The sequence below is a fragment of the Falco punctatus genome (assembly GCF_963210335.1).
Source record: "Falco punctatus genome assembly, chromosome: 9".
Taxonomy (NCBI): Eukaryota; Metazoa; Chordata; class Aves; order Falconiformes; family Falconidae; genus Falco; species Falco punctatus.
The window spans coordinates 20,277,289-20,295,407 of record NC_137589.1 but is presented as its reverse complement, the minus strand read 5'-3'; the positions used below and the strand labels follow the sequence as shown (position 1 = coordinate 20,295,407).

Genomic DNA, 18,119 nt, shown 5'->3' with positions numbered 1-18,119 from the left:
CTTGATGGCTGAAAGGCTTGGCTGCTGGTGATTACTAGGAACACAGCAGATAAGTCGCTGTAGAGAAATGACAGTTCTCCTGTGTCACACAGGCAATGCAACTTAGCCCCACTACCCATTCCCATCTCATAGCCAGCAAGAGAGGAAACAGTCAACTCACCCATCTTGAATCAGGTAGTACTTCAGGATCTCATCAATTTTTGAAGTAGGAGTGGCAAAGCAGCTCTCTACCAGTGTCTCTAGTCCATTGACATGTACTAAGGGTTCAATCCCAAAGTACAGAGAGTCCCGGAGCTTGAGGGTGGGAAGCGCACCCCTGTAGGGTTCATCGAAGTCTTTGTCTTTGAAGATCTCAAGAGTGAAGGGAAAGATGCCCTGGTTGCGGCTCATGATTTCCAGGGGAGAGTTCTTGAGGTTGGGCACATAACCTTCAGAGATGGTGTACCGGCGTGGGAACTCACAGGTCACTGGGATCAGCAGCTTGCCAGTGCGGACAATGATGTCCCCATTGCTTCCTGGAGTCTGCTTTGGCAAGCCAGTCACCAGATTGGTGGCAATGATCTTATCATTTATTACCTGCAGCAAAGAAAGGAGTTTAAGGGAAAGGGGAGATCACTGAAGAAGACCTGAGTTCAGACTAGTTGCTGAGTTTACCTTGTTCAGGAAACTCAGACATAAACTAGCCACTAACAGAACAGCTTGTGAATTTATATGCTGCAACTAGAATGAAGTTCATCCTTACCTATGAACTAAAAGCCTCCATCAGTTTGCTGTCAATTTTGATGCACTGTACTCCTGCATGAAGCAGAAGAATTTTCTTCCAGTTGCCACCCCCCAAGATGAGCTCTCTGGTTCCTGACCAGCTGCCAGCATAACCTTTGAGATATTATTATTGGGGGGACCAGATTCTGTCTCAACAGGAGGATGAAGGGTGACACCACTCGCGATTTCTGCACCGGAATGATAGTGAAGCTGCCTCTGAAGTGCTAGGTGAGCAGAAAGCAGTACCTATGCTGACAGATGCACGCCACTGGACAGGAGAGGAAACAAGCTCTCCTACTTTGGGGTGCCACCCCAGGTCTAGTCTGAGGCCAACTGCACAGCAACACAGGGAACTGTTCTGATGGTACAGCTAAATCAGCTTTATTCCCCAAGTAAGCCATAGCCAAGTCCCCACATCCGAGAGATCCCAAGAGACAGGACAGCAATGGGTATACGTACGTCTACAACAGTGCCACAGGACTTCAGGGAGAAATGGATGTTGACGTGAGTGCCATTGGACACTCCTTTGCATGAAGTGTTGATGAGGGAAAGGTCCAGGCCTCCAACCAGGTCCTTTGGGATGCTCACCTCAATAGAACTGGACTTGCACAGCACTGGAACTACAAGAAAAGTCCCCAGAATAACAGCCTGCACTACAAATCTACCAGGGAGCTGGGGAAGGGCTATACCGATCGATACTGGGTAAAAAAAGGGGGATCCTATGTTGCATTTATGATTACTATCTTACCGTAGTAATCTAACTACCTATCTTACATTCCTACCTACACAACGCAAACCTCCTGAGCTACCAACTACCCCAAATTTTCTTGATGCAGCGATGCCACAAAAAACAATTAACGTGACCGCTACACTTGCAACAGGAACTTAGCTGTGCAGTAACTTCCAGCTATACTTAATACTCAGCACAGGTTTGACTGATACCTCTTGCACTGCTGTGTCCTGGGAAGCGCCTTTCTCAGATACAGATTTCAAATTCACAACACACCAGGCAAAGCCATTTTTTAAAACCCTTAATCAGATTTACATCAAACCAGAACATATCAAAACAAGGCAGAGTAATCCATACAGATGCTGAGCTAAAATGGAAGCACCTCAAAATGCCATAATATTTTCATAAGCAATAAACCCAGCTCTGACAAACCAACCTAATTAGCTCACTTATTCCAACTCCTTCCAACCTTTGAATTTAGATACAGATATCCATGTGAACTTTTAAAACTTAAAATTACATTACATAAGCAGCAAAAGAAAAAAAGATCGGACAAAATGACAGAGGAAAGAAAAGGTAATAAACTTCAATGAAAAAGTAATTATTACAGATAGTCCTTGAGTGTAAACATATCTATTCAGTTAGATACTGGACAAGCGTACTGGTGCATATATTCTAGTTTCAGCCAGAAAAACAAAACCCCTGCAGAAGTTCCATTTATCATATTTTAAAATCACATGACAAAACTTTTTTCAAATATACCAGTTGCCCAAGCTTTTTCCTAAAATTATTCACAGTCCCAATGCTTGACATTCATATGATCTGCCTTCCCTTAATTTTAATCATTAATTATATAACCCAAGATTCTGGATCTTGGATGCAAGGCACACTGCTAAAACATGCCTTTTACCTCCCTTACAAAAAAATTCTCCTGTCCCAGCTAAGGTATTTGTAATAGCTACTGTGTACCTGCAGGGAGTATTTTTTATTAAAAGTTGATCTTTTCAAGGTGATATGCTAAAATGTATGCAGTGTGCCCAAAGCAATATGCTCTCATAATGACATTGCTGAGTTAGAACAGAAAACTAAAGAACTAAGAATTATCTTAACTTTTCCTCCATCCACAGCAGCAGTAACTGAGCGTGTCAAATGGCAAAACTCACAAGGAGACAAAGGGACTTTGAGAACACAGTGCAACCCAGACAGAGATGAACATCTTTTGGAGAACCAATTGGCTCAATTTGGATTTAAAGCTTCACTGTTCTAGTAACTCATTTAATAAAAAAATGTAATGCTTCTATAAAGTCGTAATTCAGGGCAAGACAGTTTGGATCTCAGCTGCAATCCTCCAGAGTTTAGGACCAACTTGATTCAGGCTGTCTCCGTTTCTAAATGTCTTTGACTGGCACAAAGGGGAAGAAAGAGAGGACACCCATTTAACCTCTGCTCTGGCATTGCAGGTGCTTTCAGTGTACACTCCACCACCTGGGCACAGAAACAAGTGAACGAAACCTGTGAGCAGATGCACTTTTGATTCAAGCCAACTCATCACTATTGGGGAAAATACTCTGGGAAACTCCTTATACTAACCATCTCAGAGTAACTGGTAACATAATTCAACCAACCCTAGACATTTGTACACAGAAAAGTAATCAATAGAGAACAGTGTTTCAGTTCTACCAATTTAACAGTGGTGCTGCAAGCAGAGAGACACTGTGCACCAGCATGATTCGGCTCTGAGCAGGCCTGATTCCCCCAAGACAGACTGCCAGCAATAACATTGTAGGGGGAGCTGAAAAGGAGCTGACAACGCAGCCGTGACTATATGCAGACATGTTTTTCCAGTGCAAGTGATGAGGTCCTGACTGTCAAGGCTGAGCTGCCCAGCCGAAATGAGTTAATCTGGGTGCCAAGGAAGCCACTTGTATTCACAACTTCTTGCATCTGTTCAGAGAGCTACACTCTCCTGATGTGCTGTCAGCATCCACTTCTTGCATCCCTGCCCTGGGCTCACCCCAGCCTGTGAGGCTCAAGAGCCCCACCCAGTCTGTGCCAGTCACACATTCCAGTTCTTCACCCTCAAACACCGCTGAACACCTGTAAGCGCAGGGAAAGTCTCCTCGTTACCGCTTTAAACTCTGCTTTGCACCAATGTCTGCAAGTACCCTGACCCCAGCAGGAAGCTTCTGTGGTGAATCCAACGCTCATTTTGCAGTCTGCTACTGCTGGCACCACGTCCTTCGTCCAGCGTATGGCTCCTTCCTTGGCCTTTCAAAGTACAGCTGCTTGGAGCAGAGGTTATCTTTTTGCGTCGGCTGCTCAGTAAGATAGGCACTCTGGTGCTGGGGAGCCCTGAACCACTGCTACAGGCACAAATTACACCATTGCACCCTCTTAGCTGCACATGAGGCTTGGGCACGGAAGAGGGGAGAAAAGGATTTCACCACCACACTTCAGGAAGAGGTGGGGTACTAGGATGGTCTGCAAAATTTCAAGTATTTTGTTGTCTGGTGTCTTTGTGGGAAAAATTGTGGCCAAGATTCTGATTTCTGTGGAAGATTATTAATGTTTGTTCTGAATGTAGAGGCAGTGCAGAGGGTTGACAGGCTGCAGATCCAATTGCTTCAGGCAACTGTGCTTGCCCTGCACTGTTAATTGTGCCACTATAAACCCGACTGGATGCCTTTAAAAAAATTGTGTGGTCAAGTTCCAGATATATTCTGTCATATGTGCTCAAAATTGCAGACCACTGTGTGAGGATGTACCAAAAGAACAAGCAATTTTGCTTTATGAGATTCTGTATCTCAAGCCTCAGCTTGGTACCCAGCAGCGCTGCTGCTCTCATTAGCAGCCTCAGAAGAAGGGGAAACACTGGCTGAGAAATGCATGGCCTTCTAACACCCTGCTGGCATTGCCTCAGGGAGCCAGGATTGAAGAACATTTCCCTTTTCTGGCCTGTATCCATCAATCACACCTCCAATCAGTAAGTATAATCACAGCTCTTGGAAATCCCCATCTCCGCCTCCCCACCTGGCTCTGCTGGAGCAGTAAGCACTACTGACTCCCAAGTGTGCTATGCTCGCCCCGACAACAGTACCCTGCATTTCTAAAAAGCTTAAAAAGCACAAATTTCATCAAGTAGAACCATTCCAACTTCATCTCTGAGGCATACCTGCCCTGTTGGCCACCACGAAATTTGGATCTATTCTAACTGATGTCTGAGCACTCGGTAACACATCAGACTACGGGAGATTCCCAGCACACCGGGATAACACCGGCTCATTGGTATTATCTAAAACCCAAGTGAATTAGCCCATGACAGAATCCCTTTTATTGCATTTTAGATTCTGTCCTGGCTATGGCTTGAGTCCAGCCCATTAGCAAATTCCCACAGAAATGTTTGAAAGCAACCATACAGGTTTCTTTATGGGCCCACCAAGGCAAAACACAAACAGAGCGCTACGAGGCCTGTCTCTACCAAGGCAGTAGTGTACCTTTTCCAGCTTTGTGCCGAGCCTGACAAATCTGAGAAGTGGCCAGCCAAGTCAGATGAGACCCACCAGAGAGCATGACCTCTATCTGCCTTTCACATGCCCATATAGCTCTTCCCAACATGCAGTTTTGACTGAACGTCCCTTCAGCAGCAGATCACAGTAGACATCTCTGTAAGATACACAGGGTGCTCAATGCTTTCAGCAACATAGGAGCTCAGCTAGCTGTGAGATTACAAGACCAGGAAGAATCCAGGGTGCAAGTCCTGGCTTGTAAGAAGTCATTACATGAGGAGCTACAGACCCTCTGCTTAACTCTCAATGCCCTCAGGAACTTCTCCCTGATCCCCTGCTCCCTGCCCTCAGTGCTGCAGAGCTAAATTGACCCCTGAGAGCTTGGATGTATTTGCAAAGGAAATCTCACTCAGCTCTTGCTACCCAAAACAGGGAACATGTTTATTCCACGTGCAATGCTATAGGTGCAAATGAGTCTGCAAGAATGACTCCCTGCGTACAGGAATGGAGTAAAATTCAGATGGAAGGTCTTCCAAGGATAACATTGCGCTTGCCTCTAATGCAGCAGAAGCAACAGTCCATTTTCAGATTCTATCTTGGGCGCTTTTCCAAGGGACAGCAGAAACACCTATTATGAGAACTAGTGCCCTGCTTCCAGACACAGGAATGCTTACTGGAATGGCTACTGAGATTTGGGCAAAAAAAGGCCCCTCTCATTCTTGGAAAGGATTGAACCACTTTAGCTGAAATTTTTAAAGCCCAGTTTGAAGCACAGAAAATTTCAGTCTAATAACATAAATTTGTCAAAGACACACAGAGCTGAAGCGGAGCAATGTAACAGGAGACGTTAAGCAATCTTAATTTTAAGTGAGTGCTGCCAAAACCATCTGTGATGCAAGATGCACCCAGCCGGGTCCTGTGTCTGTTCTCCTGCCTGGTAAAAAAAGCAGCACCTCCAGGCTCTCAGTTTTGGTTGATCTGTCATTAATGACAAAGCTCCATTAACCAAACTGGAAAGCGCAAACTAAGAAAAGATAACAAAAACAAGAAGAAAAGTTCCTTCAGACACACTTTTGGCATCCAGGGAACAGAGACTGTCAGGGAGATTTTGTTGACCTACCTTGGCAAGTGTGGTTGTCTTCTGACAGAACAAGTCCCCTTGGACATTCACATTGGTATGTGTCTTCCACTTCGATACAGGTATGGCTGCAGCCTCCATTGTTATTGTGACAGCCTTCGATCTCTGCAAAACAAAGGAAAATTAGCACACGCTGCTCCTCAGACAGCTGTGTGACGGCTGTGCAGGCCTCAGTATACACTCCTGGCTGACTAACAAACAGTACAACCAACACAGAGCTCAAAGGCCACAGCATGGTGAGAGCTTGCTTCCAAGAAAATTCAGCGGAAGCCTATTTTTAATAGTACAATTTTCTATGTTTGTCATTTCGCCATGAAGTTAACAAGGAATTCTGTGAAAAAGCTTACCAAATTAAATCGCGTGCTATAACTGGCATACATAAGAAAGCTGAATAGGCAATCTTCAGCTTGGCCCTTTCTAACTTCTGAGACATCCTCTTAAATGAAATTTTTCTGCTGTTTCTTACTTTAAAAAGGTGGGAGGAAAATCCTCTTAAAATTTCTATGTGGAACCATACTCACTCCCTTAGTCATCACCAGAATTAAAGCCCTGAGATTTGCAGGGGAGGTGTTTTGGGGAAGACAAGACTTGCCAGTAGCCAGTTCCTATTCCCATCAGGGAACACCAGAGAGAAGATGATGCACTCCCTGCCTGTGGATTTCCCATCTGTGATGGAGGTGGGCATACTGGATTCCTGCTTCCCCTCTGCAGGCTGAGGATGCAACTCTGCTCGTAGGAGTTTGTTTAGCAGGAATTGTGCTAGTTTACAAGTTTTAAGCTTAGAGGTTAGCTACCCTGAACTGAAGGGCATTATCACAGGGACAGAACACGTTCGTGGTGTAAGGTTGATTCCCCTCCTAATTTTCCCCATTCTAAAATGCAGAGGAGAAAGGGCAGCACGGCTATTTGGAAGATTTATCACGTCTTTCCTTATATCTTTTCTGTTCAGGTGAGGCAACTCTCTGAGGATCTGAGGTTTTGTGTAAAACATATTCCTAGCCACTACAGCTGCAGAAAAGAGCCTAGAAGGTCACCCAAACACAGTCTGAAGATCTGAAAACTGAAGGCAAATAAGGTAACTTCCAGGTGTTGTTGGCTTTCTAGTATAAAGAAAATAGCAGAATATCACGATTTTTTTAAAAAAACAACAAACCTTCACTGCTTGATTTTTTTAAGCCCTTTAGGATAAATATTACTAGATGTTCTCAGTAAAATAATAGTTCATATAATTTAAACAAATCATAAATACAAAATATTTCTCCATAAGCCTGCAGTCAGAAATGACTGTAGTTTTCTCTGAAATGTAAAGAAAAGAATGGAAATCCCATACTCAGTCTTACACACTGCATGGAAAACAACAGCTTGAACAAAGTAATGGGTAAACCATTATAATGGAAATCTTGAGATACTCATAACCCTACTCAGCCTCACCAGCTCATGTAATCAAGCTAAATCTCTTAGATTTGTTCTCTTTAGCAACAGCTGTGAGGTGGCTCACAAGTAAATCACATACTCTAATGGCTTACAAAGCTGAGGGCACATCTTTCAAAATAAAACTCACTAACAAGACTGTAAAAATTCCCAGCAGCAGTGTTAAACTTGTGAAAAGCACAATCCCTCTTATGGAAGGGGAAATTAAATGATATATCACAGGCCCTAAAATCCAACTTTGGGAACAGCAGAAATAAACAAGCTTCCAAGCACAGACTATTCCAGCCCTGTCAGAAGAGTGCAGTGCTGAGGAATAAAAACTGCCATGTAGCACAGCTGGTTCATGTGACACTCCACCAGCTCAGTGCTGGATGTGGAAGGGACAAAGCCCACAGACCACTTTTGGCTCCACACAACAAATACTTCAGGAGCACTCCACACAGCAGCTTTCCCTAGGGAAGTGTCATTGTCTGGATGAACAACGTTTTAATAACACAGCTCAGAGAGGAGATTTTCACACAAGTGAAATGAAATGTACTTTGGTATCAAAGAGGGGGAAAACAGAGACAAAACCTGCAGCTTGGAGCCATTTCTCAGCAAATCACAAAGGGTGGAGCCCAGCTCAAAAATATAATGGCAATCCCTCTCTTTCCCTGCACCATGGATGTCTGTCACACAGCAGCTGATAAAAGGTTGCATGCAGGCTGCAAATGTATTAATATCTGACAATTGGGCAGCTCAAGACTGAGGCACAGCTGTACCTGTTTTTCTTGTCTGAGACACCACAGTATCTGTGAACATACAACCCAGCAGCTTTGCCTGGGAGGAGGCACATTGCTCTTCACAGCTGACCACAGAAAACATCAGGCACAAGTCAATTTTTGCTGGGTTTTCATATTTCTACTCAAAGATGTTTGTACATTGTTTGTGACAACAGATCAAACCTACAATTTGGTCTTCAAACCCCTGCTAAGCTACCAGTCTAAACTCATCAAGGGTTTTCAACCCAGCTGTGCCACCACTGGGAAGGAACTGTAGCAGCTGCACACAGCAGAACCCACAACTAACCACTTATAAAAATCGCACAGTGAAAATGCAGCTCTAATTTCAAATCCAGCTTCTGTTTACAGACTGGCACCCCCTCTCCTCAATCTCTATTCTGGGAGGCTAAGTGATCCTCATGCTCTAGTCTAATGTCATGACATTACCCCATATCTAATGCTATCTATCAAAAACCAGCAACATTAATTCTTCCCGTGCACAACTATCATACAAATCTCCAGAGCCAAACTGCAGCATATCTAGCAATAACTACTTCAGTCTGGACAACTAATCTTCCTGATCCACTGCTGCCTCTTCCCCTATGGAGATAAATACAAGCAAATCCTAACAAACAACAAGAAGACTTCTCTCTGCTTGATTAGAAGGACATTTCAGTAATAACCCCACTGACGAGCACAGAAGTGATATGAGTGACATTTAATCCCAGCTGCAAGGAGCCAAGAAAGAACTAGTGCTGCAAGGGAAGGGGAATGATTTGTATAGTTTCCAGCAGACTGCAATAGCTGAAACCTCACCTTCACAGGTTCTCCCATCACTTCCCAGAGTGCGCCCGATCCCACACTCACAGCGGTAGGAGTTCTTCAGGTTAACACAGAATTCGCTGCAGCCTCCATTGTTCTGCTCACATTCATTTTCATCTGAAAAAAAAATAAAAAAATCAAACCCCACTGTCATAACGTGCCCCCTGGTAAACACATAGCTGGCAAAAAGCTGCTACACAGGCGCACTGGTCAGACCGTGGACTGGCTTTCCTGACCTCATGACCTGGATCAGGGCAACAGAGACGAGTAATCCCGCTGAATGCTACGGGCCGCTAGTGGAGTGTTTTGCTATGCTGTGTCTACCTCAGGAACAAAGCAGACCTGGAGGGAAAGTCTGCATGCACAGAACAGCCATTTCAGAGTGAAGATGGACACAGTCTCACTGGGAAGCTTCCAAACTGGTCCCACATGCTGGAGAGTTCATGTTTTCATTTATCTTCTCATCCTAAACTATGTTCCACTCCACTCACAAACACGTTAAAATGAAGTCAACATGACTTCACTGCACACTAAAACTAGACGAATACCAGAACTAGTCAAAAATAAACCCTATCTACTTTTTGTATCACACCTGCTACTGGTACAGGTGGTCAACTATCCTCCAGCAATTTTAAATGATTCACCCCTCATTTCAAAATAAAGACAAGAATAAAACCCAGCTCTAAACATATAAACAAAGCTGAAATCAAATCAAACCATTTTAATGAACCCCATGAAGCTTTCCAAGAAAAGCCACATAATGAGAAATGCAATAATTTTGCTTTCCTGTCCCAGCTCTGGCGGTTCCCTGCACCGGGCAGCTCAGGTGTTCTTGCAGAACAGAAAGGTCAACTCACCATGGTAAGACCTAACCTGGGCACTGGTGCCACACAGGCCAACGCAACCATTAGCTGCTCAGACACGCAGTACTAAAGAAGAGATGAAGAGCTGAGTTCTGAGATACTCCCTCCCTCTGCGGGCTTAGCTCCCCACTGCCACATGACAGCCCTCCCTGCTCCGCTCCTCTGCAGCCTTCCACAGAGCTGTGGCTCCTGCCTTTCCAGCCCAGAAGAAAGAAGTGCCTGAGCTGGCATCTCACACTTTCTGGACCAGACTCTGGATAAAGGTTGCAGAATAACTTTGTACTAGGCCTAGACTGAGTTCTTATAACCTAAAGCAATATACCCATGAATAGTACACCTGTGTCACATTTCTGTGCTGGCTGTATTCAGCTCCAGGCAAGAGCCCTCCAGAGTGCTGAGGGTATTTATTGAGGAAAAAGCGCAGCAGATGCCTCAATCTCTGAAAAGTCCTCCTAATTTTCTGTTTTAAAGGCTGAAGTTCCTCTATGTTCTGCCTTTTTTTTTTCCCCCAAAAGTACTTTGTTCTCTGAAATTTTCATTCTTCAACCTGATTTAATCTCTGTGTGCAAAAAGTGAATCAAACAGAGAGGAGGGGACAGTCATTTTTCTTGCTGAGCCACAAAACTAATGATTTCTCTTAATGCTGAGGTTATCAATCAAGGTTCATGTGGGATTTCACCAAAACAGCTTAGAAGTCATCATTTACTAGACGTCAGACCCTTAAACCCAAGAATAAAGAAAAATACCATTTTAAGAGAAAGGTGAGGGGTGAGCTCTCTTAGGTATGAGTGGTCCCACACATAAACAGCACCCACAGCTTGCAGCTGCTGGTGGTGTCTCTTTCCACAAATGACGTGAATTGAATATTTTTAGCCAAAGAAATGTCTGGTACCCTGCCTTGGGAGGCAGGAAGCATGTCCAAGAGACACATACAGACACTTCCCTTTTCACACATGTGACAGGCTCCACACTTTCCCTGCTAACAATAAAACTAAAGCTGCTTAAAAACAGAAGGTAAAGAGGAAAGGGCTATTAGCAAAGGCATGAAGATGCTGTTAGAAGGTCCTAGAGCTTAATTTGGTCAAGGGTTGTACCCAGTAATTCACCTTGCCAGTCCTCCAAGTTCTGCAGCACACAGCAGATCTGTCTCTGCTCTCCGACTCCCATGAAAACCAGCACTTCTGGGATACAGGCTGGTTTTCTTGACACTGGACTAGGAGAGGACTGAACTGACTTTAACCATGGCTTAGTACAACATGGATCCAGGTATTCAAGAGGTCAAAGGCAAAGCACCAAGCTGGTGGATCCATGACAGAATGTCTAAGACCTAAGCTAACCCCTAAATAAGTTTGCAAATGAAAATGTAACTTAGGATCAGCAGTTCTACTCTAGGATTCAAAGCATATAATATACTGAAGACAGCCTAGCACACGGAGGGTCACAGACAGAACCGCTTAGCATTACTGTAGCATCTTCAGCCTCCCTCTTAGAGTGAGCTGGGAAGGGAAGAACATTCTCCATACAGGAAAGGTATAGGAAAAGCTAATGCAGATTTGTTTGATTTCTCCAGAATGCCAGCATGATTGCTCTCAGAGATGAGATTGCACAATTACTCAACACAACAGGAAGTCACTAGATAGATGAGTGAGCCATACAACAAGAGAGGCTACAGGCAGGTAAACCAGTGTGATTTCTACAGCTGAGATGTTGTGCCATCTGGTTATCATAAAGAGAAGCAGCAGTGCAGAAATCCTGCCTGGCCACAGTGGGATGAAGGCAGCTGCAGCACGTGCAGACAGGCTCAGGACTCCTGCATGCCTTCCTGCTGCAGGAAATCCTTTCCTGAGAGCCTGCCACACATTTATTGAGTGCTGGTGCTTGTCAAGGGCACTTCTATGACTGGAAGTATTGCACAGAAGCAGCCAATAAATACTTCTAATTAGCTGAGAGAGTGCCAACTCAGCCACAGAGATGTGGAGCAGCTTAAGCAAAACCCTTCTGCAGAATCAGCGTGACAAGTGTGAATCTGCACTAGAGCCAGGCTGCTCTCTCAGCAGACTGCAGCCCCTACCCCGATGCCCACAGACATGAGGAGTGTGAATAAAGAAACCACCCACACCTGCTTTGTCAGCTGTAGTCTGTATGGAAGAAACTAATCTGCCACACAGCCTCCTGGACCAACTCTGCTTTCAACTTGACCAAACTAAGCCACGAAGACAAAGATGAGATCCCACTTCTCCCAAACACTAGCACCCCTTCCTCCTGCTTTATCACCTCTTGCTATCCATCAGTGCGGTTCTGCAGCTCCTCAACAGCCACCCCTTCCCAGCCCCTTCCATAGCCCCACAGACCATCTTCTTACTAAGACTTTGTAGTCCAGGTGCTCTCCTCCCAGCACCACATGCACAACTGCAGCCATCCTCTCCACAGAGGTTCATGGGGATTCCCTTGCAAATCCCTGAAGCCCACATTCCCCTGCTCTGCTCTCACAGCCCTCCACCTCCCTCCTGGTCATGCTAGTCTCTGCCAGCACAGCCACCAAGTGCCAGCCTCCTGAATGCCACCTCGTCATGCTGCCTAAAAACACTGCAGCTGTGCTGAGACTTAGAACCCTTTGGCTTTCCTCAAGCCCCAGGCCCTGGACAATGCCCCACAGGGGCAGTAATTATGGTGAAGCTTAGTGTGCAGCCCTCCACCAGCCAGCAAAACTTTTCTTGGAGGAAAGAGGCATTCAACAGAGCAGGTGAGAGGAAATCTCTAATGACAAATGGCACAGCGGTTCCTGAATACCAATGAGACTGTACCGTGATCTTGCAAAGGAACTGCTACTGACAGTGAAGCTGCTGCCTTCAGCAGCTGAACCACGCAGAAAGCAAGTCTAGCCTCGGTACGTGCGCAGCTCCCGTGACACCAAAATGTGTTTGGTCATGGGATGTCATTCTCTCACCCCGCAGGAAGAGAGCAAGAACCATTTACAGAATCAAAAACCTGTTCTAGGCAGCAAGGGGGAAAAACTCCTCTCAGAATACTTTTCCTCTTTTGTACTGCTTTGTAAGACAATGGATTGAGACACAAGCAATGGAAGAAAGGGGAAAGAAAGTGTTAGTAACCAAGACAAATTATTTTCACCCTTACCAAGACATGTCTGTCCATCAGGTCCTAGTGTTGTCCCCAGGGAACAAGTGCAGTCGCTGGTGTCCAGGCATGGGCCCTGGCAATCCACCACATCACATATGTCATAAAAATCTAGGGTATGACAAAACATTGTCAGCACAAACACTGAGCATGCAATGTAAATAATGTATTCATACCATCAGCTTCATGTCCTGTGTCTAGTCTATCAGTTATAGACCCAGTCCAAATTAGGAAAGCTGAATGATTTCACTAAAGCTGATGAGAAACAATCTATTTTAATTACTTTAAGTCAGAAATGCAAATTTTGACTTTGGGAACATGCCAGACAAAACACAGGGCCCACAGAGAGCATTAAATCACTGTGGCCAGGTCAGCTATGGAAGATTTCCACCACCTGAACAAAGGCTAGAATTCACAGAGCTGAGATTGTCTAATCGTTCTCATATAGACAGGCCACCATCTGCACTGCATCACCTGACACACTTCTGGGTAAGAAAGCCAGAAGACAGTCACCATCTCTCCCGGGTATATGGATGCTCACTGCCTTCTCCTGCATCACAAAGACAAAGGGGTTTCAGAGAAGTGATCTCAGCAGTTACTTACGCCCACAGTATGCATGGAAGCAAACACTAGGCTTGGTTAAGTGATACACATAGTACCCGCCTGGGCACGCCTTGACATCAATTGTGGTATTCCAAAGGCAGCAGTTCCCATTGAAGCTGGCACAGGCTTGGCGTGGGACAATGCCATCAGACTCTCGTGGGTGGCTGCCATTCATCCAAATGGGAGCATGGGTGCCACAGTGGTTCTCTGGGATGCAGAAGGTAGGCATAGCATCACCAGCCATGCCAGTGAAGCGATACCACTCCCCGTTGATTTGATTGTCGCATGTCGGCTGGCCATGGGAACCATTTATCTGATGATCTGTGTTCCTCCAGGGCTCATTCAGGCTGATGTAGGCAGAGCAGGGGTCCAGGGCTGAGACGTGCAGCAAGAGACAAGAAAAAACATCTGGTAGATATCAAATCAAATTGTTGACTGACAATTGCAAGGAATGCAAAATAATTTCTTTTTCTATTCCTAAGTTAACAGAATCATTGTGATAGATAGGGATCCCTGGGGAGAAACAGTGATAACCAGGTAACTAATTGCCTTATGGAAAATTCTGACAGCTTGGCTTAAATGTTTTGGAAGAACAAGTAAATTAACAGAGCCCTTAAAACATTATGTAACAGTCTGACTTGCTGTTCAGCTGCTGCAGAGTATGACAGACGAGAAAATAAATAAATAAATATAAAAAAGCAAGCTTAAGGTCCAGGCAGCAACTGTGCCATAGGAAATACGTCCTGGGAGCACTGGACCTAGCCACCCTTTGTTTTGAGTACTAACCGAGCATCTGCAAGACCCTCCTGGTCACTGGTGCCTTGGAGAAAAGGACCAGAACTCAAAAAGTTTATGCAGCTTCTCTCAAAATCCATCCATAGCCAGCGTCAGCCCTCACAGCTGAGCTGCCATAACTACAAGCCAGAGATCACCTTGCAAAGCACAAATTAAAATGTGAACTACAAGATACGCCACAGGAATGGTACATTTAAGGTGTACAGGAAAAAAAAATTCATTTCAATTATTAGACCCTTATATAACTGTAAGCAATATCTAAGCATAATTTACCAGCTCCTACTCATTTCAGGGTACAATTTTAAACAGCTAAATATAAGAACTGCTCTCCCAGGTCACAAAGAAGTTGATCTATAGCCCAGCAGGTGGTCTCTAACCAAGAGTGTATGGTTAGTGAGGTGAGGTAGGAGAAAGAGATCCTGCTCCACTTACCCAGGGTTTTGGCATCCACTGTCTCTCCTACAGCTATGTACATTTATGCCAACAGCTGTAACTCAAATATGTGTACTCTGTAAAATTCTGCAACAGGGCAAGAGAGAGAGGTGGCAGCCCCCTGTATTTAAAAGCCTATTTAGATGGGCCCTGGTCTCCTTCAGAGACTCTGTCCCCGACTTCTCTCTGCCAAATGCCACCCACCTCTGCGATTCACAATATCTATTGTGGTTTTGTGTGATGTTGCAGTCTTCCTACACCTAAAACAGCTTCCCTGTATCTTTTTATTTATTATCTTAAAACCTAGAGAGCATGATGGTCTGAACCAGGACCTTCTGGGGAGCAAAATGTTCAGCCCTTTACACAGGTATGTTCCTTGCAAGCCCACAAACCCTCCTGATCTCCACAGCAGATCAGATGTTTGTGAGTGAAGTGAGTGTTTGTGAGGGTAAGATACAAACACACGAACCTCCTGGTACGTGCATGTCTGCTCATGCAGTGTGTCAAGGGGTGTGTTCCTTTTCAGAGGTCTTTCTGAACCTTCTGCAAACAATTATAACACAAGAATACCACAGGGAGAAGAACTTTTTTTTTAAAAAAAAAGAAGAGTTGAAGCATTCATTACATTTTCAGTCTTCTCCTAATCAACCCCGATTTGGCAGCTTCCCGACCAAAAGTTCCAGAGCTTTCATGTTCACTTACATTTAATACCTGATTAAGCACTACTTACCCGTGGCTATTCCCTATTAAGCAAAATGAATGCTAATACTGTCTTGAGTAAGGAAAATTGATTATTATTTCCTAGAATTAGGCTAATAAACCCAGTCATTCTGATTAAACGCATCTCAGACTGGAATACCCTCTACTTTCCATATCACACTTATTTATACATTCTAAAACTGTTTTGTTTAAACAACAGGGTGATACCGTTTGAATAGAGGGAGGGAGTGTATTTCTATCAGTTTCTATCAGCATGCTCTGAACTCAGAGAAACCTTCTTGGTTCATTATTTTGATTCACTTCACTGACTTTAAAGTGTGAACTGCCAGTGCTTCGGAGAATGGACTTCAAGTCACCCTTATTTAGCTGCATCTTCTGTAAATACCTGTCCCACTAGCATGCTACCTTGTACCTTCTCACAAATACAACATCTTTCCTGACAAACACCCTTACACCTTCCTCAGCCACAGACATGCTTTGTTTGGCCTCAAATCCAGCATAAAAGGCAGAAACATCTGCCACAGCCATGAGAGTGCTGCAGAGCTGCAAGCTGGCACAGGGAGCACAGACCTGGGTTACGAAGGGAATCTCCACGAGATATGCAGAGAAGCAGATACACTCTCACCACAACCAGCCTAGTTCTCCTGAGCAGCAGAGGGGGGAACGCTGCAAGAAATCTCTTGAGGAGATTCACCAGGCAATCCCTCATGAGCTTTTGATTTCACCTGCCTCTCCTTGACCCCCTTACCCACCCACAGGCTGCAGCAGCACCCATCCTCCAAAGGCTTGCTCGACTCCTTGCAACAAGAAAAGATGGCTCCTGCCTTTTCTTTACATGCAGCTGAACAGAGCTTCCTCTGGGCTTCCCTCAGTGTAACTCACTTGGCTCCACAAGATAATTTGGTATGGCCTTAGGGTGAGTCACTGACTAAGATTAAAAGGTGTGTGTTGTTAAAAGCCAAATGAGGCAAAGCAAGGAATGCCCTGCCAGCTTCCCAGCTGGGCAGCACCAAAAATACACACGCATTCATTAGCTTTCACATAGTATAATTAACTTTATGACATATCCTTTGTCGACAGACTCTGAAAACACTCATCTAGGGAGACTGTGTTGTCTCCTAAACATTCAGAAGATAATTTAAAGACAAAATTTACTAAGATGAACAAGCAGCGGCTCAGAGGGAGCTGGAAGAAGGCACTTCAGGGGAACGGGGTAGCACACTCTCACATCTTTCAGTTCTCTGAGAGCTTCAGGCAGGAGTGAAGGGGAGGCAAACAAGCAGAAAAAGCAGACAGTGCTCTTCCGAACACTGCATACCCTCATGGCCACCCTCAAACTGCCAGCGCTGCCCCAAGCCAGCCTCCATGCAGACACCGAGCACTCTTTGGCAGCACAGTTTACTGAAAACTAATTTAAGTTTTTAAGAAAAAACTCCACAAAAACATAGAAGCAACCAATCAACCTCCTGTGACTTCTCCCCAAACAATGAAAGCATGGGGGTTTTGCACAAGATGTATAACTGCCTCCAGCTCACCCTGTTTTTAATTTTTCTTGGCGCATTTTTTTTTCCTCCCCAACACTTCTTGTGTGGCCTGAGCAATTCAGCCTGACAAGCATTAGCTATGAAGTAAAGCTTTTCCATTTGTAATCTTGATGATATCATTAGTTCTCTAGCTGATGTGCTAGCATATATATTGCATGACAAATAAGGCTCTAGCAAGCACTCACAAGCCCACCATTCTGCAGAGAGATTAATTCTGTGTGTATTGTGTAACTGGAGGTCTCTGCTTTGGCATGACTAAGCAATGAAATGAGAAGCACTACGTTATGATACTAAATTCAGTTAAGATTTGCCAAAGAAGCAGGTAAAAATGTAGCAAAATATCTACTCATAAAGCGTCTCCTATGAAGGGAGAGGAAAATCCTGCAGTGCCTCGGCAGTTGGGATTCTCCCAATATAGGAGGCTTCACACTCTGTAACAGAAAGATCTTTCCAATTAGGAAGAATTTCACACCACCTTCAAAGAGAAAGGATATTTCTCACGTTTTCCAGTCTTTCATCTAATACCAAGCAAGGCTCAGTGAGAACCTTAAAAATGGCAAACAGGAATAAGCTTGAAGGCCCTGCCTCCTTACTCACCCATTGAAGATGCTAGCTGCAACTGAATGGTGAAGCAGATAAAGAAAAACAAGTACTGGAACATCCCACTCAGTGAAGGAACAGTTACCATTCAAGGAACAGGGGCTCGAAAGCCCTTGCACAAGCTGTGCCTCTTACAGCCTTCCTCTCAATGGAGCTTCTGAACCCAAGCTTTCTGAAGAGCAAGTGTGATAGCTCTCCTGGAAGTATATCAGAGGAAGAAGCTGAAGGGATGTGGGGTATAGCTCCAGCCTTGACCTCCACAGAGCAGCTCTGCCCC

At 44.7% G+C, this 18,119-nt stretch overlaps 1 protein-coding gene across 1 annotated transcript in view; it reads right to left on the bottom strand.

Moving 5' to 3' along the window:
- OIT3 (oncoprotein induced transcript 3) overlaps window positions 1–18,119 on the bottom strand; it is a 24,865-nt gene extending 6,746 nt beyond the window's left edge. Inside the window, exons 1-7 of the mRNA XM_080401651.1 lie at window positions 17,840–18,119; window positions 13,752–14,126; window positions 13,149–13,259; window positions 9,145–9,267; window positions 6,119–6,241; window positions 1,222–1,382; window positions 161–576 (exon numbers count right to left, since the gene is read on the bottom strand). Of these exons, the coding sequence (XP_080257777.1) occupies window positions 161–576; window positions 1,222–1,382; window positions 6,119–6,241; window positions 9,145–9,267; window positions 13,149–13,259; window positions 13,752–14,126; window positions 17,840–17,930 (1,400 nt within the window). The 5' untranslated portion in view covers window positions 17,931–18,119. The remainder of the gene's footprint in view (window positions 1–160; window positions 577–1,221; window positions 1,383–6,118; window positions 6,242–9,144; window positions 9,268–13,148; window positions 13,260–13,751; window positions 14,127–17,839) is intronic.